The sequence below is a fragment of the Magnolia sinica genome, chromosome 7 (genome assembly GCF_029962835.1).
Source record: "Magnolia sinica isolate HGM2019 chromosome 7, MsV1, whole genome shotgun sequence".
NCBI classification, from domain to species: domain Eukaryota; kingdom Viridiplantae; phylum Streptophyta; class Magnoliopsida; order Magnoliales; family Magnoliaceae; genus Magnolia; species Magnolia sinica.
The window spans coordinates 46,382,505-46,405,083 of record NC_080579.1 but is presented as its reverse complement, the minus strand read 5'-3'; the positions used below and the strand labels follow the sequence as shown (position 1 = coordinate 46,405,083).

Here is a 22,579-nt window from a genome sequence, read left to right as displayed (position 1 = left end):
CAGCCTCCGTAGTACCCCATTTTCGACTCCTAGCGCCCATACGCCAGATTCTGATCCTGGGATCCTACAAGGAGGATTTTTCAACGTACATTATCCCATAAGAAGCATAACACAAGTATATCCAAATCACAAAGACAACATCATCATCACATATCCACTAATATAAATAGTTAAATACAATGCTAAAAGGAAAAAAATACATATATCAAAATCATATGCTCTAGAAATGCACTGCATGCTCCAAGCTCAATGCTACTACGAACTAACGTCACCTGCATGCATCTATCGTGCATAAGCTTATATAAGTCTTAGAGAGTAGTGTAAGTGTGTGCATAAGGTAAGTGTCAAGTATTCAATACAATGCCGAAACTATAATGTCAAAAATACTGGCAAGATCATAAATCATATGATTTCAGAATAAGCAGAAATACTGACGAGTCCATGAGTCATACAATATCAAAGTATGCAATACAGATCAGCTATGCAAATGAGGAGTCGTAAAGAGCCAAATATCAGATGCCGAGGATGCAATGTAATATACAATTCATGATGAGTTCACGAATACCGTCAGCTGTATATAGACCGTATAAATGCAGAAACACAGTAACCCAAAATGACACATGCCATAGATGTAATGCAATATGCGATGCAAATGGAATGACCATGCTGGAGTGTGAAGTTGGGATGATAGTACCTAGTATCGCAGGCTATGGGGTCTATCACAAGGGACTTCTATCCAAACTAGTCTCATACCTAATTTAGATAATCAGACTCAATGTGGTAAACTCCTGATCTTAGGTTAGTCGCGCGCCCCAACCAAAATCCTGGCCATTGCGAAGGTACACGTAACAAATAGTTGCGCACCACTAGCCCGAGTGGATAGTGAATGAATGAGTATGCAACTCCTGCTCAATAAGTCCACATATCAGTATAGTTCATCTCTGGGATCATCACCGGGGTCTAGTATACTCTACATGCAAATCGCCGCCCACTGTACCGTAACCATGCAAGTGGAAAAGACCTCACTATCCGCCTGTCTAGTAGTCAGCCAATATCTACCCGACACGTCGATAGCAGACTCATTCACGAGCTGGTCAAACTCAGCCTAGCTATGCCCCCTTCTCTCGGGCGGGTAAGGCCACACCCCCTCCCAACTGACCACGACACAGTGGGAGACGCGGCCTCCTGGTATTCGGCACCTGGGCACTCATATATTCACTCGGTCTCGATGTTAGGGCATCTCTTAACCTCGGAGGTTTAAGAATTTTCACCTAGGGCCATTTATGGCAGCCCGATGCTTTCCGGTGTCCCATCTGGCCATCCACGATGTGCCTATGAAGGCTATGGTCCTGATGTTGCTAGGGCGTATAGTAATCACAACACACAATGCAAGATGCATGAGTCATACAATCCAGTCATGCATCAATCCTGGGCATACTGTGCACTCATGTGAGATAACCTCTGCCTATTAAGGAGTCTCATAACAACCTGCTTAATGACATATGCAATGGTCAACCACATCTCATAACAAACATGTAGATGATGTGTATGGGCATGTATCATGATGCTATGCAGTCACATACTCATAATCGGTATCAATAACCGGTATTGAAAATTAACCTCGACAATGTGGACATTTAACCAACATTGCCCCCAAGGAATGGCCCACGTAGAGCCTAACATATAGTGGACCCATGGCCTCACATAAGGGCCAAATATACAACACCATGGGCCTCACTTAAGAGCTTAATACACATCACGATAGGCCTTTCACATGGGCCTAACATATATTACAATGGGCTTCATCGCCTAGCCCTCAAATGCATCATAATGGGCCTCATCACATAGGCCTCATATATATCACATTGGGCCTTAAACACTGGTTGAATGCACATCACAACGGGCCTCAAATACCTAAAGATAACATCACATATCAGGCCTCGATATCCGGCCTAGACAATCGGCCTAGACAATCAAAATCAACCTCGATAATCAGAATCGGCTTCGACAATCAGAATCGGCCTCGACAATCGGAATCGGAATCGACAATCGGAATAGTCCTCAACAATCGAAATCGACCTCGATGATCGGTCGATCAAGGCCTAAGAGAAGGTCACAATGTGGACATCCAACCTTCATTGCCCATCAATGTGGACATTAAACCATCATTGCTCCCAATGAATGACACTCAAAGGGCTAATCGTATAATGGGCCCACGGCCTCATATAAGGGCCTAATGTACATCATCATGGGCATCGCTTATGGGGCATATACACATCACATTGGGCCTCACTCATGGGCTAATATATATATATAACATCAGGCCATATCAAATGGGTCAAATCAAATGGGCCAAATTAATGGGCCGGATCAAATGGGCCGAATCAATTGCGTCGATTCAATGGGCCGATTCAATGGGCTGATTCAATTAGCCAAGTCGAATAGGCCGACTCAAAAGGGCCGAGTCAAATGGTCGAGTCGAATAGGCCGAGTTAAAGGGGCCGATTACAACACAATTCATCTACTTTTAGAGATCAATATAGAGTTTCATTAAAAAAATGAATCATATCAAGAGATCAACTGGACCATACCACATCTAACAGTGGTGATAATGATTTCCACAGTTAAAAATTTAGAGGGCCCACCATAACATTTATTTCCCATCCATACTATTCATAAGGTAACAAAGACCTGGATATAGAGGGAAAATAAATATCACATTGGTCCAGGACCAGGACCCTGTAACCCAAAGGGGTTTCAATAGTGGGCGTTCATCCCACTATTTTCTACAGTGTGGTCCACTTGATATTAGGTCTGCCTTATTATTAGTCTCAAGCCTGGAGACAAACTCGCTAAATGGGTAGACGGTAGGGATTCATCACATGCATCATGGTGGGGCCAGTCGCCAAATGGATGGACGGTAGGGATACAACATATGTATCATGGTGGGGCCGTATGCACGTCAGGTGGATGGACGGCATGGTTTACATCATGGTGGGCTCCACCCGTAAAAATGGATGGACGGTGCGGTACAAGACCCACACATCACAGGGGTCCCACGAATTTTGAATGGACGGCATGGGTTGAACAATACATCAAGATGGGGCGCATGAGGCATGACATGTGGATGGACGGCATGGATAACGTGCCTACTGCACCGTCCAGCAACTGGATGGTGCAGAAATAACCATACATCATGGTGCGGTCCACGTAGTGGCCCACCAATATAATGTTATTAATATATTATATATTATATAATATAAAATTATATATTACATATATCTGCACATGGCAGGAGGCTGCCCATAAACATCATAAAGGTGGGTCCCACGTAGCAGTGGCCCACCACATCATTTATATAATATATAATATCATATAGAATATATATATTGTATGCATTATATACACATATATATATATACATGTGTGTGTGTGCGTGTGAGAGTGGGAATGTCAACGTCCAGCGTCCAGAGACGCTGGATGGACGGCTGATGAATGGATGGTCTGGATGGGGCCCACACAGTAGCTGGGCCCCTTGCTGTTGTGCATTCCACGCTACAGATGGGTCCCACGTAGGGCCACCATCATATATATAATGATATATTATATTATAACAATATTATATTTTATAATATTATATATATACATTTTTTTAAATAGAGCATCCAGCGTCCCTGTCTAGGCTTGGATAGACGGCTGGATGTACACGCAGGTTATGGTGGGCCTCACACGCTGCCATGGTGGGGTCCACATCCAAAGAATGAACGGTGTGGATCTAGTGCACATACCATGGTGGGTCCACACGTGTGGCCCACATCGGCCTCGAATCAAATCGATACTTGTGTTTTCCTTCGATCAAGCCCGTCCAAACGGACTGCCATGTGAGCCCACTCAGTGGACGACATGGATGAAATACTTACTTCATGATGGGCCACACACACACCATCCATATAAGAGAGAGGAAGAGAGAGAGAGAGAGAGAGAGAGAGAGAGAGAGACCCCGTCACTATGGGCCCCTCTCTACATTGCATACATCAATGTGGGTCCCACAACAAGTAGGCCCTAAAATTGAAATCAACAGTGGATCACCCACTTATTGGCCTCTTTCTTTAGCTCCTTGGACTCCTATGCTCCTTGCCTTCAATTTTGATGGAGGTAGATGATGAATGAATGGTTGAAATGGGAGATGAGAGAGTGGGAAAGTGGGCCACACTTGGATTTGGGAGAGAGAGCTTTGGACATTGGGTGTTGCTCTTGGGGTTGGAGAGTTAAGATAGAAATGAGAGAGAGAGAGAGAAATAATGGAATGAAAGGGATGGATGGAGTGGTTGTGTAAGGAAAGGATGGTTAGGGTATGGGCTTGGTTGAAATTTGGGTGAAAAAGGGATGGGTGGAGAGAGAGAGTTGACTTTGGGAAAGGGAAAGGGATGGGTTGCTTGTACTTATGGCATGGAGTATACTTGACTTGATTGTTGATTGATTGATGAGACATATTGTAGAGATTCTCTCGAAATTCACAACGCGCGGCGTTTCTTCAGAATGAACGCGGGCTCACATCTCCTGGCATGGGTATCGGATCGGTGCACAAGTCACAGCGTTGGAACCGCGGCGATAGCGCGGTCGCAGGGGTACAAGTTTTGAGTCGAGTCGACCCCGATATGAAAGACTCGGCTTAGGATCATGCGTAAACATCAGATACAGGTCGAGGGTCATCGAAATTCAACCGGGAGGACCGTGGAGGTATACAGAACAGTACGGGGTAGGATACGGGTCTCACAAGTACTATTTCCATTCCCATATCCGACAAGTTTCCCCTCGACTTTATTTTTTTATTGAGGGGGCCTGGTGTGGCCATGGAGAAATGGTCCCAGCTCTGATCCCGATTTCCACCTGTTCCCCAGCTCGGATGAGTTAGGAGAAATTCACGTATGGGTACAAGATCAAATATCCAGAAATGCTTGGGTTTGCAGAATGGACGATCATGGATATCTACTCTTCGTCATCGATGGGGTTTCTCATTCGGGCTGTCATGGACCGCCATCGCCCTACGTATGCTAATAATGACTCGTCGCTTTTCTGTCTCAGGGCAGCCAGGTCTGCCCTTCTCGGAGCCATGTTCAGGTTATATGAAAATTTGTCAATGAATGCCTGGGAGAGTCTTTCCCAAGTCCTGATTTGATGGTTGTCCAATAAGGTGTACCAATCTAAAGCGTCACCTTTAAGGGATTTCTTGAAGAGCAGTATCAAGGCTCCATCATTCCCTGCTATCGCGTTGAGTTCCCCACAAAAAGCTTTCAAGTGTGCTATGGGACACCCACTATCGTCATACCTATTGAATTTGGGCACCTTGAAGTTTGGAGGTACCCGAGCATCTGGAAAGGGACATAGGTCCCTGAACTTGGTGGATGGATGATCCACCCCCTGTTGCCTCTGTAGTTGGTTCTGCACCATTTGTAGTTGTTCTCGCAATTCCTCAATCTCTGATCTGTTATGTTGCGCGTATCTTGCCCCTTGCTGTAGGGCTTGTGCTACCTCTTCCTTGTAAGGATCGACTTCCTCGATCCTTTGGTTTGCTATAATGGGGGGTTGTTGGAAAGAAGATGGACTCCCGGTGGTGGGAGGTAACTGAAATTGAACACCGCTCCCTTTCGGAAGAGAGTGTGATGTACGAAAATAGCTCTCGCCTCGGGCATTTGCCAATTCTGAAAAGTTTCTCCCGTTAGGGGAAGTGAGTTGGACTCGAAACTGACCCCCTTCATGGGCATTCGCCAGTTCTTATTGTGGTTCCCGTTAGGGGGAACGGATGTTGTAACCTGATTGTTGTGATGTGTTGAATAATGATGTGTGGGAGGGTTGCTCCCATTTGCTGGTTGTTGTTGATCTTGTGTTGACTCCTCTGGGAGAGGGAGGATAGGATTTGTTAGAGGAATGTGGGAAAAAGAAAAAGGAGTTTGAGGGATTGAACTGTTCTGTACACTAGGCTGGGTTACCTGTGTATTCGGTGTGGCACTCGGTACCAGGCGAAGTAATAGCTCTTGCATGACCTGAAGACTTTGGGCCAGCTCTTGCATGGTTGCCTTAGCTTGTGGGTCTGTTGGAGCTGCTGGAGATAACAGTGCGGGTGTTGGTGTAGGTGCAGGTGTTGATGCTTCAGGAGTTGGCTTAGCTGTCGGCTCTTCTTCATGGGTAGCTCGAGAGGTCATGGCTGCGCGGGATTGAGTGGTCATGGTTCGGATCAGTGCCTAAGCAAGTGTAAGCCATTTTTTTTGTTAAATGCAATGGTGAATGTCCCTTGAGAGTAAAGTATCACAAACTTTCGAGTCGGTCTCAGCTAGTGAAAGCTAGCAGTCCCCAGTGGAGTCACCATTCTGTGGACACTAGAAATCGGTGCCCACGCCTGCTCTGGCATTTGATGCGATTTAATGATGGGGGGATTAGGCTGATATGTACGTGTTGGAGTCGCCAGTAGCCAATAAATCTCAGAATCCTGTAGTCGGCTAGAACCGCATAATACGCAAGGTTGGAGAAGTCTGAAGACTTTCCTCCCTCAAATTGACTCCTGATCTACGATTCGGGATTCCGGGTAAGGGACCTTGGTTACAGAGAGGGAAGGTGTTAGGCACCCTCTCTGTCCGTACAAGTGTACGGTCTTTACTTAGTATGATAAAATACTCTCAAGGGAAGATGGATGTTGTGGTCAAGATGAGACTAGGCACACGCACAGATTTTTGATGTGACAAGATCCGAAGTCTCGGCAAGCCACAGAGCATACGTCCATGGCGTGTCTAGAAGGTGTATGTAATGATGCTTATGCAAAAAGGTAAGAAAAATGGACTAAACTACTAGGAATTTCTGATGTGACAGGATTCGTAGTACGGCAAGTCACAGAGCATACGTTAACTAGAAGTCTAGAGGAGCAAGGTGGTTAAGAAGGGAGTAAATGTCATGATGGTGTATGAGATGAGTGGATCCTTGGCTTTAGACTTGGATAGGCTAGAACATGGATTGAACCATGACCAACATGGGCTAGGCTAGAAAAGTCAAGAGGAAAGGCTAGAGGGTGGCTAAAAGATCGAATCTTGGGGGCTTAGGAGCTCCTTCCCCCTCCTTCCCTCTCTTCCTCTCTCTCTCTCTCTCTCTCTCTCTCTCTCTCTCTTCCTCTCACTCTCTTGGATGTGGAGATGGTTGATTGTTGTTGTTGTTGTTAATGAGAGGAGGAGAGGACTATTTATAGCCTTCTCCAATGGCACTACAGTAATTGCGAGGTTTAGGAGAGGTAAAAGCTGAGGTGGCAAGTGGTGATTGGTTGAGGAGAGAGAATCGCCACGTGGCACGCTCTTATTGGCTCTTAGGCTTGGTAAAATGGTAAATAGGATCAGATAAGGGGTAATTCCGGGAGAAAGTTGACTTTCGGACGTTGTGCCAGTTGTTGCTCGGATGACACACGCATTCGGCGAACAGAGGTAATTGGAGTACTGCCGGTGGTAGTCGAACTACCGCCGGCGGTAGTCAAACTACCGTTTGGCCAGGCTCAGGCCGGGCCCAAACATGCGGTCCTCGTGTGGCACGCTGGTTTGTCTGGTGGTCTTTTTTTCAGGTTTTTGGCTCGGCCGAGTGTATTTCTAGGCTAACTTTGCTCAAATAGGTCCTAGATTTGGGATTTCGGGTTGAGTTTGGGAGGATCTAAGGGTTTGGATTAGGGCTTTGAGTTCGGGTATGTTTAGGATTGGGGCTTTGAGTTCGAGTATGGTTAGGATTAGGGTTTCGGGTTCAGGTAGGGTTTGGATTAGGGTTTCGGGTTCGGGTAGGGTTTGGCTTTGGGTTTCGGGTTTAGGTAGGGTTTGGATTAGGGTTTCGGGTTCGGGTATGATTCGGATTAGGGTTTCAGGTTCAGATTGTTGATCATGGCCCGGATTGTCCTTGCCTCTTCAAGATGTTAGCCTGGGTGGGGTGTCTACAATGCTACTTAAAGATCATCTTCATTTTCAGAATTTCTTCCAGGAGTTTTATAATCAGAAGTTTCACATTCATCTGAAAAGTGATTCTAGCTATAGCTATAAGAGCCTTTAAATCTTTCACAGTTTCTTAGTTTGATTCATCAGTTTTTGAATTAGATTCAAATTTCAATCATTCATCCCAGGTGACAATCATGCCTCCTCCTATATTCTTAGGACATTTTGAAGCTAGATGCCCAAATTCAGAATAGTTGAAGCATTGGGCGTCTTTAGATTTTAATTTCCAATAATTTGAATTTCATTTTCTTTTATCAAAAAGTTTTTAAAAATCTGTTCTATTTTTATTTTTGAAAATTCTATAAAACTTTTTAGCCAACATTGTCACATCATCCTCATTCTCATCATTATCAGAATTTACATTTACATCTTTGGATTTAGATTTAAAAGATTTAAGAGCTATGAACTTGTTTTTAGGAGCTTTGAAATTCATCTCGTAGGTTTGTAGAGATCCAACTAATTCCTCAACCTTCATAGTATTGTTATCCCTCAATTCTTGTATAGCAGTAACTTTTGAATTAAACATGCCACGAAGTGATCGTAATATTTTTGCACAAGCCTCGCTTTCAGGGATTCTATTTCCAAGACCCCACATAGAATTAACTATGTCATTTAGTTTCGTATAGAAGTCCATGAATAACTCACTTTCTTCTATACGAATTTCCCCAAATTTGGTTGTGAGGATTTAGATTTTAGATTTTTTAACAATGTTAGTTTAGTTATAAGTCATTTCAAGAATATCCCATGCTTGTTTAGCTGTATCACATGAAATGATTCTTTTAAATTTATCTAGTGATAGAGCACAAGTTATTGCATCTAAGGCATTTGCATTAGCACTACTTTTGCTTTTCCGAATAGTCATCCTAAAAGTATAAACAATTTCTTTCATGGACGTGGTTCTATTTTCAGCTACTACTTCCATCATAGAAGGGATCTATTGAGTTACAATGGCTTGTCATACAATTTCATCAATAGATTTGAGGAAAATCCTCATTCTAGTTTTCCAATAAGAATAGTTTGAGCCATCAAAGGGATGTGGCGTAGAAATGGATAAACTATCAAAATTTGACATTTAATAGCTTTGGATTTAGCTTTAAGAGGTAAATCCCAGAAAGAGCAACCTCGCTCTAAAACCACTTGAAAAGTCGAGCTATAGATGTCTTCGCGGGGGGGGGGGGGGGGGAGAGGTTATTCCAAATATTTCGATATAATGTGGAATAAATAAACAATTACTTTAAATTGCTTGGAAATTTGACAAAACAAAACTTGAGCTGACCGATAGTCAAGTTTGGCTGGCCGAACTTAGAGTCGAGCTGGCCGAACTTGCCACGGAAAATTCAATAATTGCTGTAAACTTGTCCAAATTATGTTGGGTTAGCTGAATATGGTTAGGTTGGCTGAACCTGAAGTCGAATTGACCTAACTTCAATGTATTTTACATTGTATACATCATTCTTACGGCCACAATTTAAAAACTCATAACCTGAGGTCATTCTAAGGTTTATATCACATGATGGTTGACATATACAGAGTACTTCAATCTTGAACCATGCAAAGTCTTTAACACTTGAGATGTTGAGCCAATCTTGAAATGTTGAGTCGGTTTTCCATTAATCTTCACGAGTTGTCGAAGAATAATGGAGCGTGCTTGTGATCCATCCATAACTATGAAATTTGACAATACTAAACATGCTTTAAGTATAAGCACCTATAAAAACTACTTATGTAAATGTTGAAAACAAAATAAACTTGTTGACTTTTTTATTATTAATAAGTACATTGTTTATTGGACATACTTATCTGCTTATCAAGTAACGACCAAGACAAGGTACTTATGCAAAACTAGCTTGCAAAACTAACTTAGGGGTCGTTTGGATGCCTGTGATTTTTTTAGTTGTAAACACATTACACTTGAAAAGAGTTTCCGATGTAATCAGCTTGTATGCTATTCCGTTTGGCTTTTAAGTGGTAATCTATTTATAGGGAAATAAATTGTGTGTTTGACTAGCCTGTAAAATGTTTATGATGAATAAAGTAGGTATTTACACTAGAGAACTTGGACGGTGAACCTTCCAAAATTTGCAAAAAATTACATAAGAAATACTTGATTTTTTTCCAGAGCCTTAAGAGGCCATTAAAGCATGCACACAATAAACAGATTAGATGTCTTCCACCCATCATAGTGGCCTCAAATGCAATCTAGAAGTTTTTAATGGTGGACTTCTCATCCTTCCCTCGTGTGGTCCATTTGATAATGGACAAATTGTTTTTTAGGGCCACAGAAGAGCATTAAGGGAAGTACACGATGGATAGATTGAATGTACAGTACACATTATAATGGGCCCCACGTGTCATGACTGGACATTAACTATTACATCCTAACATGTATAATGTCGTCTTTTTAGCCTTAAAGACTTTAATATAAAGCATTTTACTAGGTTTTATATTACAGGTAAAAGTTATATTTTATGTCCAAAGGCTTTATAGGCAAATAGATGCATCCAAGTAGCTCCCGTAGTGACATTACCCTGTAATCCCTTCACAACTTAAGTACATGCATTCAAACGATCCCTTGAGAAAATGAGCCCATAACAATTACAAGCATAAAAGTAGTCAAATTAAACGGTCCGGATTATGCTAAATCTCCCGGAGTTTAGATGCATGAACCAGAAATTAAGCTTATATGATTATCTCACTATCGATTGGTGGACGTTAATTGGATGGTTAACAATGAAAATATCCAACAGTCCTATTTAATATTTGGGATTTTGATTTTACGACAATGATGTGCCACGTGTACAACATTTGAGTGCCCACATATCAAGTGTCGTACGCAGCACGAGTATACAACAGGGCTTACAGGATGTGGTCCTCAGGCAGTCAGGCATGTAGTTTCTTGCGCGTGCACCATGGTCTGCTCATCCAAACCGTTGATCTACTGCTATGGGCAACTGTACGTTAAATCAGACCGTTAATTGGCCATTGATTGTAAAGTATGGGCCATCATATAAATAGCTGGCCCAATCTTTCTGCAAGGTCGGACGGCAATGACAGACACTTCCTTGAGGCACGTGCCTATGCACGTGCATGCTCTCCTTAGAAAGAGAGGAGACGAAAAGTAATATAAAGGAGAGGACTGAGGAGAAGAGGAAGGGTCGGATTCCTAGTCTCGCTGGGTATTTGTTTTGAGGTTGGAAGTGGAGGGAGCGGCGATTATGAAAGATTAGAAAAAAGAAGAGAGGAGAAGATGGCTACAGGGACGAGCAGACAGTTTAAGCTGGCCAAGGAAAGCGAGCTGAGAATAGAAGTAGGCATGGAAACCTCACTTCGACTGCGTCTCCTCTCTGGCACTGCTGAGATCTTTGGAACCGAGCTCCCTCCCGAAAACTGGCTCACCTTCCCCCCTCGTCACAAATTCGCCGTACTCTCTCTCTCTCTCTCTCTCTCTCTCTCTCTCTCTCTCTCTCTTCTCATTTAAAGGAGAAAGATAGTAAAGAAAATATTTATGAATTTTTTGCGGCGTGATTCGTTTTCCACTTTGGGAATTGAAAATGGGTTATATGAATCAAAATATATTTTTGTAAATAGTGGTCCTCGTTTCTATTTTGATGACATATTAGTAGCATGATTGCCACCACCATCATTTAGGAGTTGTTCGAGCTTTATTTATCAAGTTGGGAATCTGTAGATTCTTTTGCTGACCACGTTCATCTTCCCTTCAATCTTTGATTCTATAATCTATAGGTTCTATGGTGCATTCTTGTTCCCTTCAAGCTATGCTTTGTATTGGTTGGGTGTACTATGCTATCATGCAATTTGATAGACACATGTGCATACATTACCATCGTCATTATTGCCGAACAATGTTAATGTATCTGTATCACACTATGTATCCCACCCTTGGGATACATAAACATCAGGGGGAACGTTTTGTAATATTCCATCTTTCTTGTATTGCATCATAATATTAGGGAAACATTTGGGGAACGTTAGGAAAATGGTGGAATTTTTGTAGTGAAACTTCAGGAGATGTTAAAAGGGACATGGTTGCATAATCAAAACTCCAAACAATCCCCAAGTTAAAGTTTTCCATTGTTTAAAGGAACAAAATTATGCTAAAAAATAAGTGTTGTAATTATATAATATTGAGTTCATATCATTCACATATCATACAATACAAGCAGTAACTAAAAAGAATAGGCATATATGTTTGTCTTAGATCCACATGGAGTTACAAGGCAGCTCGAAACTGTCGGCCCCATACCTACCAAGGTGGCTGTAATACTGTCGTTCCACATAACTAGATTTTTATAAAAATAATATGTTGTTAATGCTCCTAAATTTAAATAAACCATTCAATTATTTAATAGAAATTAACGCACTAATCTATTTGCTGCATTTATCTGTATATGTAAACAACTTTTAAATTATTTTAACTTTTCCTAAAAGAGTGTGCAAACTATAGATCAGCCTAAACTTATCAATATATATGTTCTCCACACTAAAATTGCAATTTTGATGGGTGAAAGTGGAAGCAATTTGGATTTCTTCCATTTTCTACCTTCAAAATCGAAATTGGTTGATTCAAATCCATGTTACTGCATGAAAATCATACATCAATATGGATTTATACTTGTTTTCTTCCTAAACCATTGAAAGGAAAATGATTTTAAGTGTAATTAAAAATTTCTCAGCTTTGGGGTTCTGGTCTGAATCCACTTGTGGATTGTGATTTCTTCACCAAAATAGTGTTTTAATTTGAAAAAACACAAGTGGAGTCACTGAAACACATGATTGAACAATTTCCCTAGAACAATTTCAAACGGGCTCATTCTTGTGGACCTGTTCACTAAAGAATTATACGCGAACTCTGCTATGGGAAGAGCAATGTCCGAGGTCTTGTGGTCTCCAACCAGACATCTCAACAAATTCCCTAGGCTACGGTTCACTACCTTTGTTTGACCATCTAACTGGGGATGATATGCTGAAGAAAATTGGAGCCTCGTACCCAAAAGATGCAAAAGAGTTCCAAAAATAACTAGTGAATCTAGTATCTCTGTCAGACATGATGGATCTAGGTACTCCATGAAGTCGCACAACCTCCTGAAAGAATAACTTAGCAACCTGGGAGGCATTTGATGTCTTATAACATGGTAGGAAATAGGCCATCTTAGAAAACTGATTAACAACCACGAGTAGTTGTCGCTACATTAAGTGAGAGAGGGTTTTATATTAGTTAATCGGAAACACATTTGAGACACTTGATTTTAATTTTATTCATGCGCAATCATCATTGTTGATCCAAAATCACATCACTCAAGCAAATTGGCATGAAGGGAATTATGGTCACTGTAAGTCCAGCCCGAAAGCTCTACTTAATTGATTGGGCGTAGCAGAAGCAATTAAAGTCGAAAGGACATTAAATGAATCTCTCCATGGAGCTAGTTAGGTGATACCCACAGTAAATTATTAAAATTATAGGCAATATCCAAATACTTGTGTAGTTGCACAATAAATTTATGTATTTTATGACGTTTAAGTGTTGTGTTGCTGTGCGCCAATGTTGTGCAATGCCACACGCGTCATAGTGGTCATAAATGCATCAATCGCTGTATATTCTCGTGTGGTGGACTTGTGTGGGACAATATAAAGTCATTAATAATTTCTATTGTTTCCTCTTGTTGGAATTGCATCAATTACTGCTCTGTTACTCCTGTTGGGTGCATGCGAATAGCGTGGCACATTACATTTGAGTTATTACTACAGATTGAGGGAGGCGATTACACGACCAAAAAGGTGAGCCGAAGCATGAAAACCACGCAAGTTAACCACACAAGTAGGGGTGTCAATGGGCCGGGTTAGGGCTAGGCCAAGCTTTGTACAAGCCCGGCTTGCCTTCTTCAACATATTTCCAAACCCAGCCCAGGCCCGTGACATGCCAAAATAATCCAGCTTGAGCTTGGCCCGAGCCTGAACTCGGAGAGAGAGGAATGAAAGGCGTGGCTTTTGCATGATGTAATTAAGTGCCTTTGCTTTTGAAACTTGAAGAGTAGAAGAATGGAGAGAGAGAGAGAGAGAGAGAGAGAGAGAGAGAGAGAGAGAGAGAGAGAGAGAGAGAGAGAGTTGTTTAGTTCATCATAAAGATTTATGAAATATATGAAAACTCACATTCACGAGCTTTGATGCTGTTTGTACCAAAATCTGGTAGAACTAGATCAATGGTGTAGAAAAAGCCACGTGGCGTATGTGATATCTTTTTAAGCATGCACTGGATATATGGAAGATATGTCATATCTTTGGAGAACCTTGGCGTTTATCTATCCGCAGGGATTAGTCTCACTTCAAAAAGAGGTGGGGACACCCTGTGTCTTCAAAAAAAAAAAAAAAAACTTGGCGTTTATGCAATCTTTGGATAAATACGAATAACCGTTAGGGCTACGTTATCACTGGGGCACGTTTTAAGTGTTCGACAAAGGCAAAACATGATTGTGAAAAGATAATTGCTCCTTTACAACTAGTTACATGCGAAGGCACCACATGGACAAGTATTTATCCTCGCACCTTAACCAAGAAGGCTATAAATAGGGAAGGAAAATACGAAGGGAAGGATCCACGATCATACCCAAAATCCAATCAACAATCAACCAGCTCAATGCTGTTTATATATCATAGCTTAGCTTATTATCTCCACTGCTCATCGGTGTTCGAAATATTGGTATTGCGTTATGTATCGCATCCTTGGGATATAACTACATATCGGTTATCATACGGGATATATCATTTGTATTTAATTTATCACTTTTTGGGAAACATTGGGAAATTTGTTGAATTTTTCAATGAAACTTACGGGATTGTTAAAAAAGGCCTTAACACATACTTTTCTTAAAAATGACCTTAATACACACTTTTAAATCATAGCATCTTAAAAAAGAAGTGCAAATAATAGGTTTCCTTTGTATAGGGTCCTGAGCAATGCATTGTCTGACTGAACTAATGCAATTATATTCAAATTGAATGCATAACATTTTGAGTGTACGTGATGATCATTTCATCAAACACTCCTAAATACTTCGAAATTAGTCTCAATTGACAGTTGTTGAAGGAAAATTTAAAATAAAAAATATGAAGAACATGAGGAACTAATGGATATTGAAATCAAAGCTCCAACTCTATGACTTTTCGTGCAAAACATGAAGAACCAATGGATTCACAACCATTTGACACTGATTTAACATAATTTCAACAAAAAAATGTATCATAAATTGAAAATGCTCACCGAATCAAACATGTGGGATATATCGGCATTACCTGTGTGTTTTTGTATCGCACATGTGGGATACAAGATATATCGGTCGATATCGTTGATATTTAAAACATTGCCTCTCATTAGCTATGATAAGTTTAGTTTTTAGGAGTAGTTCAGTTTGTCCTTGCACTTACGTTGGACCGACCTTAGTTGTAGTCAGTAGTTGTAATTCCCTTTCATCTGTTCCTACATGTCGGTTCTGAAGGAAGAACTTAGCCTTAGGATTTGCCCACCTACACTCATACGCTGGGTCGACCATAGTTGTAATTTGGGACATTGCCTTTACCTTGCTCGTCAGCACGCTGCTCCACAAAGCACCCTGTTGCTCTCAGTCAGGTTAGTGATCCCATTGTAATGGCAAGTCTTGCTCATTTTCATATTTTTCTTCCATCTATTTCCGTTAAACCAACAATTGTTGCACCTTTGAAAGTCCTTGATTCCCAAGGCAAAAAAGAACTCATTGGAGGAAGAGCCCCAATCTTCGCAAATCGCTTGGTATCTCGCTCGACAATTGGCCGAATAGACGGATGGTCAAACCATGACCAAGCACTACTCTATCTCGATGCCAGGGGTCGGTGGTAACAGTTTGAATCGGACACAATCGGTTCTGGCATGCCTGCAAAACACATGCGTCCCACGTGGTCGAATTCGAGACCAATAGATGCATTCCAATCACAGATTTACTGAAGAATGGTAAGAACGGAACAAAAAAAGAATCAGAAGCTAGAAACAAGTTGGTTTATTTATTTATTTATTTTCACTTTTTGTGGATTTTTTTTACTTGGAGCTATTGCAAAATTCATAGAGCTTTCCTTGATTGGAGAAGATGATTAGAGCCACCTCAATATCACAAAGAAATGCTTTCTTCAAAAGTCAGTTTCAACATTCGACACTCTACGCGTGAGCCCACTTTATTAATTGCTCAAAAGCAAAACCCACATGTGGATGGGGGAGGGAGCAGGGAAGATTCTTCAACTCTACCCTTCCTCTTCCCATTGAGAGAGAGAGAGAGAGAGAGAGAGCATAAAATTTTGAAATTTGAATTTGAAAGGATGGAAAACTTTTAAATTTTTTTTGGACAACACAGGGTGTCCTCGCCCACTTTAAGGCGAGACTATTCCCTGCGGATACACACAATCACCCACAACCACGTGTATAGGGTAATGCCGATGAGGGGAGTCAAACCCACACCTGTAGGGAGCAAATCCACGGTGATGGCCGCTTGCCCAAACCTCATCGAGTTTCGAATTTTGAACTGGTTAAGGGCCGGGTCGGCTTGATGGGCTTTTGGAAAACTAAGTCCAAGCCTAGCCCGTTCAAGAAACGTGTTGGAGTTTTAAGCTCGTATCTGACCCTCGGGCCTAATACTCTAGCCCAAACCCGACTAGACCCGATACGGGCAAGGTCTGGAAGCCCATTGGGCCAACTTGACCCATTGACGACCTTACACACAAGGGGTAGAAAAGCCAATTCATTTACCTGATTCGATGGCGATGATGGTTTGCCGATATAATGCGATCTCAATCAAGCACAAGAGTAGGCCCACATCTTTTCTTATCATCTCTTCACTGCTGTGCACACAACATAGTGTCTCTCTCTCTCTCTCTCTCTCTCTCTCTGTTTGAAGAATGAAACAAAATATATTGAAAGAGAAAAGCTCAAAAAAGAAAAGAAAAAGATAAAGAAAAATAGAAAAGAAGAAAACACAAGAAAGCAAAACAAAAACCTATGCAACTATACAACTCGAGACCTACAAAACAACAACAAGAGAGGAGCCAACTAGAAAGCCAAATCATCTCAAGAATGAAGGAATGCTTGATTTTTCTATGAGTCATTCTTGGATGTTCGTGAGGATTTGGATAAACATCGTTTTGGAGGCAACAAGATCCTTGGAAGCATCGCTAGTTCCTTTCTTGCCAGATTGCCCAAAAGGAGGTCATCACTGCCAATCTCCACATAGCTCTAGGGGCCTCCTCGAGACAAACTCCATGGCAAACATGCGGGAAACCTTGGATCGAGTTTGGCATCACCTAGGGGATGCTGAATCCATTTGAAAGGGAGGATCACACTTCCGCAGCACAAGGACAATGGAGTATCGGAAACTGATATTTTATGGTGATCTTGTTGATTCCTCTGTTATTGATGCACATCCTCCCAAGTGTCATCCTTTTTAGGAGCTAATAGTTTCAGGACTTCACACGGGCTCTTCCATATCGTCGTTTTAGGTGCGACATGTCCTCCACCTAATGCACATCCTCCATGTGTCATCCGTTCAGGAGCTAATGTACCACTTTTCTATTAATTTAGTGACTTTCCATTTCAACTCATCATGTTCTTTCGTGCTCATCCTGTGGGCTGCCCAATTGGGTAAACTCGACCCATGCACAAAGTTAATGCAATGTTGGATATCCCTCATCGGCGATAATTCTAGAGGTAGCTCATTTGAGATTACTTCTTTCTATTTGCTCACTAGGGTTTCCATCGGCTTCCTCATAGGTGTGGCAACACTAGCATCTTTCAATCAACATATAAACCACATCATGGCTCTCAATTTTGTCCAGAAACTTTGCATGGGATAGAAGACTGACGGCCCCCGTTGTTGCAGGTTTCGCCTGGATCCTTCATGAAGGTGTATGTATTTTTCCAACCATCGTGAATGGTCCGCTAATTGTATTTGTCATGGTCGGCTTAACAACGTCCATCCCTTGGACAGCGTCGCACCACACATTGTTGTGGTAGGTTTACCAATAGTGAATGAAACTAGGCAATGATGGGAAACCTTTACTTCATTCCCTTGCTTAAACGAAGAAAGACTGTAAGAAGCCAAGTGTCTCTTGGTCTTCAACTGGAGGTTTTCTACGGCCTATTCTGAAGTGATGTTTTCGCAATTGCCCCCACCGACGATCACTCTACAGATTTTTTCATTCATTGTATAGCTCGTGTAGAAGATTTTAGTCCCTAACCATCCATATTCTTTAAGTGACTTAGGTGCAAGAAGAGCCTTTTAGATCACCAATGTCTATGGACTATCCCCATATATTCCATTGTCTCCACTGTCAATGTCATATTTTGCTTCATGTGTTTCCTCTATGGTTTTACCCTCATCGTCAACTGGCTGCTCCTCCACAACTGCTTGCGAGCCACTAGCTAGATTGACTTGTTACTTCCTACATGCTTGGCTTCTTTGCATGGAAAATCTCTCTTTTACTGGGTATGCATCTTCCTTATCCATTTCTTGTGCACCAAGACCTCTACATCTGCACGGCATGATCGTAGAATAAGAAAGTTATGCAAGAATGAAACAATAGCAGTAGTGGAGGCTTTGATACCAAATCTTGTGTAGCTAACAAACAATATTCATCAACCGTATAGTTATGTCAAATCCCAGCACCAAATCACACCCAAATACATCTACTTCAAGAATAGAGATTCTTGCACTTGAAAAGAAAGGAAAATCAATGCAATAACCAATGAATAATCAAAGCTTTCACTAATTTGATGTCCCAGATCACACTCCCCACTCGTGGAAAACATGCACTTGTAGAAACCCTAGAGAAGGGTTGACCCCTAAGGCTTTTAGAGAGGAAAAATGCCCCAGAACTTATTGGATGTCTTCTCTTTATTGAGTTTTTATATGGAGGAAAACAAAAGGGAAGCCGTAACACTAATCTGGGCTGTACATCCAACATAAACTATGGGCTAGTTGTTATAATCTCAGCCTTACAATATTAATTTAAAGGAAAATGACTAAAATATCCTTATCTACTTAAGTGAGACATGAGCAAAGTAAAATAAATTAAAATTCATCCAAAAATAAGATAAAAATTGTAACTTAAGGTAAATGCCACCAAACGACCCTTTTATGGACCCAAAAATGTACCACGGGTGTCACAGTGTGTGGTCCATTGGACCTATGTATTTAGCCCATTATAGAGGATATTTAGGCTCCTCCCCTTGCTCTAATCCATTGCAAAACTCCTCAACATGTATATCAACATGATTCATCAGCATTTGGTTGTCCATGTCCTCATTAGAGACCCAGAAGGAGAAGCACTAGAGTGATTCTCAGTGCTAAAACCCCAGAAATCAATACCCTTAAAATAAGTTACCAAAGCTTGGTGAAAATCAAACCAAAAGCTAGTTGCAGCATCGGTACTAGAATATAGATGTCACATGTAGAGAAAGAAATTACAGAGCAGGAAAAAAAAAAATAGATTCTTCAAATTGACCATTAAAACAACGCGAAAAATAAAAATCTATTAGCAACATCGAAATCAACAAGAACATGATGCAGGACATGAAATTAAATATGGAATGCAAGAGATCAAGCTTGAGATTATACCAATTTTAAACAGTTACAAAATTCCACATCCTACATACTATCAAACATTCAAAAAGGGGAATCTATGGGGGTCCAAGCCTACACAACTTTAGGGCCGGATCAAATAAAATTATAAAAGCCAAACAAGCCTAAAGGAGTGTAAAGGATTGTTCCCAACTCAAGAGATTCACTAAGTTTCAATTTGGGGGAAAATCTAAGGTTCGAAAATTGGGGATAATTGGGATTTGGGACTCTTTAGGGTTAGGGATTTGGATTAAGGGGTTTTTTTTAGTCAAAAGAGAAGGAAATAGAGGAAAAAGAGAACCTGGGATGAGCCACGTGCGCTGGACAGCAGATGGGCTAGGACACACGTGCGTGATAGGTCGTCTGCACGTGTGTGGGGCCCACAAAGTCGGAAACTGACTTCTAGGGTAGGATTGGCCGGGGATGGGCTGTCTCCATACCAAATCTCACGTCGATCCAGCACATGGGTTGTGTGTAGTACTTTGCCGAAGTTTCAGCCCCTCGGATGGGCCATAATCTGAAAATTTGCTTGTGCACTGCTACAGGAGAAAACCTGGATGCGAAGAAGGGTGAAATTGATGGTGAAAGGGATGTAGAGGGTGATGGAGGTGATGCGTAAGAAGATGGAGATGATTTGAAGCGGATATGGCTTAGCACCACGGTTGTTATCCCTTCGAGGAAGGGAAGACTTTGCACCTAATTTGATTCTTCAACCCAAAGAGAGAGAGAGAGAGAAGAAGAAAGCGCTTGAATTTTTATTCATAAAATATCATCGCAATACCTACATGGGATTGCTATATTTATAAGAAAACCCTAAACCCAAAAAACACAAAATTACCCTTGTGCCATGTGCGCGCACTAATACCAAATCTAAAGCAAATAAAATAACGAATCTAAGCAATCAAAGCCGTTCATGAAGTTTCTAATAACAAAAATAGTTAAAACTCAACATCCTAGATTATCTAAAGTGGTGGGCCACGATCGTGAGATCCAAACGGCTCCCTGAGGGTACTGCTCTGGCCCGATGTAGACCATCACAGAGTCCCCTACATTGAATTCCTTGAATCATTTATGTTGGTTTGCAGAAAATTTGTATTGTTCATTACTAGTATTGATCGTTCGCCTGATTTTTTGATGCAATGAATGAATATGATGTCCAAAGGACTCTGTAGACTCTGATGGCCTATGGGACGGACATTGGGACAAGATCAATAGGCTTTCTAGTTTTATAACCAGTAACAACTTCAAAAGGACTTAAACCTCTGGATCTATTGACAGAACTATTAAATGCAAACTTGGCGATAGATAGTGCAGTGTCCCAAGTCCTGGTGTGTTCCCCCACTAAACACTTGAGCAAATTTCCTAGGCTCCTGTTGACCACCTCAGTCTGATCATCAGTCTGAGGGTGGTAGGTAGAAGAAAATTGGAGTCTAGTACTTAATGTAGGGGCATTTTCACACCGGGCTTGAGTGGGGTCGCCCGTGGGATGCAGGGGTTCACTCGGGGTGGCCGGGGCCCACGGGGAAGGTCTCGTGTTCGAGACTCCTCATCGGGCATGATTAATGCACATTTCACACCGAGCTCGAGTGGGGTAGCCTGTGGGATGCGGGGACACACTCGGGGTGGGTGGCCCGTGTGAGGCGGTACCCATGTAATTTGGGGCTCACGAGGGGGGTTCGGCTAAGGTCCTAACCCATAAGATGTGGGGCCTGGGCTATGAGATAAAGGGATTAATTCGCCATGCTCTAATAGTTCGAGCTTTTACAGCAAGTGGCTAATTGTCCTGCATTAAATTGGTATCAGAGCGGGAGGTCTCGTGTTCGAGACTCCTCACCGGGGGTGATTAATGCAGAGGCGTTTTCACACTGGGCTCGAGTGGGGTCGCCCGTCGGATGCAGGGGCACACTCGGGGTGGGCGGGGCACATGGGAGAAGTCTCGTATTCGAGACTCCTCACCGGGGGTGATTAATGCGCATTTCACACCGGGCTTGAGTGGGATAGCCTGTGGGATGCGGGGACACTCAGGGTGGGTGGCCCGTGTCAGGCGGTACCCATGTGATTTGGGGCCCACGAGGGGGGTTCGACCGATGTCCTAAGCCATGAGATGTGGGGCCTAGGCTATGAGATAAAGGGATTAATTCGCCATACTCTAACAGTTCGAGCTTTTAGAGCAAGTGATTAATTGTCCTGCTTCAGTACTCATCATATGCCATAGTGTTTTTCAAAAATAACTCATGAACCGCACGTCATAGTCAGATACTATGGTTTTGGGTAACCCATGAAGTTTGACAACCTCACTAAAGAACAATTTGGCAACATGGGATGTGTCAGGGGTCTTCGAACAAGGGATGCAGTGGGCCATTTTAGAAAAACGGTCCGCGACAACAAATATGGAATCATGTTTTTGAATAGTCTTGGGGAGCCCAAGCACGAAGTCCATACTGATGTCTTGCCAAGGGGCAAATGGAATTGGCAAAGGTGTGTATAGCCCCGTATTCTTCTTTTTCTGCTTTGCCAGTTGATAAGTACGACACTGCCCTATAATTTTGGCTATGTCTCACTTGAGGCTTAACCAATTGAATCTATCCTCCACTAGGGCAATGGTCTTGTCTCGACCAAAATGACCTGCGACCCCTCTTGAATGTAACTCCCAGACAAGAAAATCGCAGAGGGAGGTGCAAGGTATGCACAAACGGTCACTCCTAAACAAATACCCGTCCAATATCAAATACTCACTACTAGCTCCTGACGGACCCTCTAATAACGATGTATACACAACTCCAAAATCTAAGCACTCAAAATAATCCTCTCTGACAAGCTCGAGCCCCATGACTTTGACACTCATGGAATTAAGTAACGCTACTCGACGACTCAACGCGTCGGCAGGCTTATTCTCTACATCGGCCTTGTGCTTAA

The 22,579-nt window shown here is 42.0% G+C and overlaps 1 protein-coding gene across 1 annotated transcript in view; it reads left to right on the top strand.

Annotated features, from left to right (window-relative positions):
• Positions 1 to 11,148: 11,148 nt before the first annotated feature.
• The window catches only part of LOC131251320 (protein CLP1 homolog), an 87,087-nt gene continuing 75,656 nt past the window's right edge, over positions 11,149 to 22,579 (top strand). Inside the window, exon 1 of the mRNA XM_058251977.1 lies at positions 11,149 to 11,433. Coding sequence (XP_058107960.1) covers positions 11,260 to 11,433 — 174 coding nt within the window. The 5' untranslated portion in view covers positions 11,149 to 11,259. The remainder of the gene's footprint in view (positions 11,434 to 22,579) is intronic.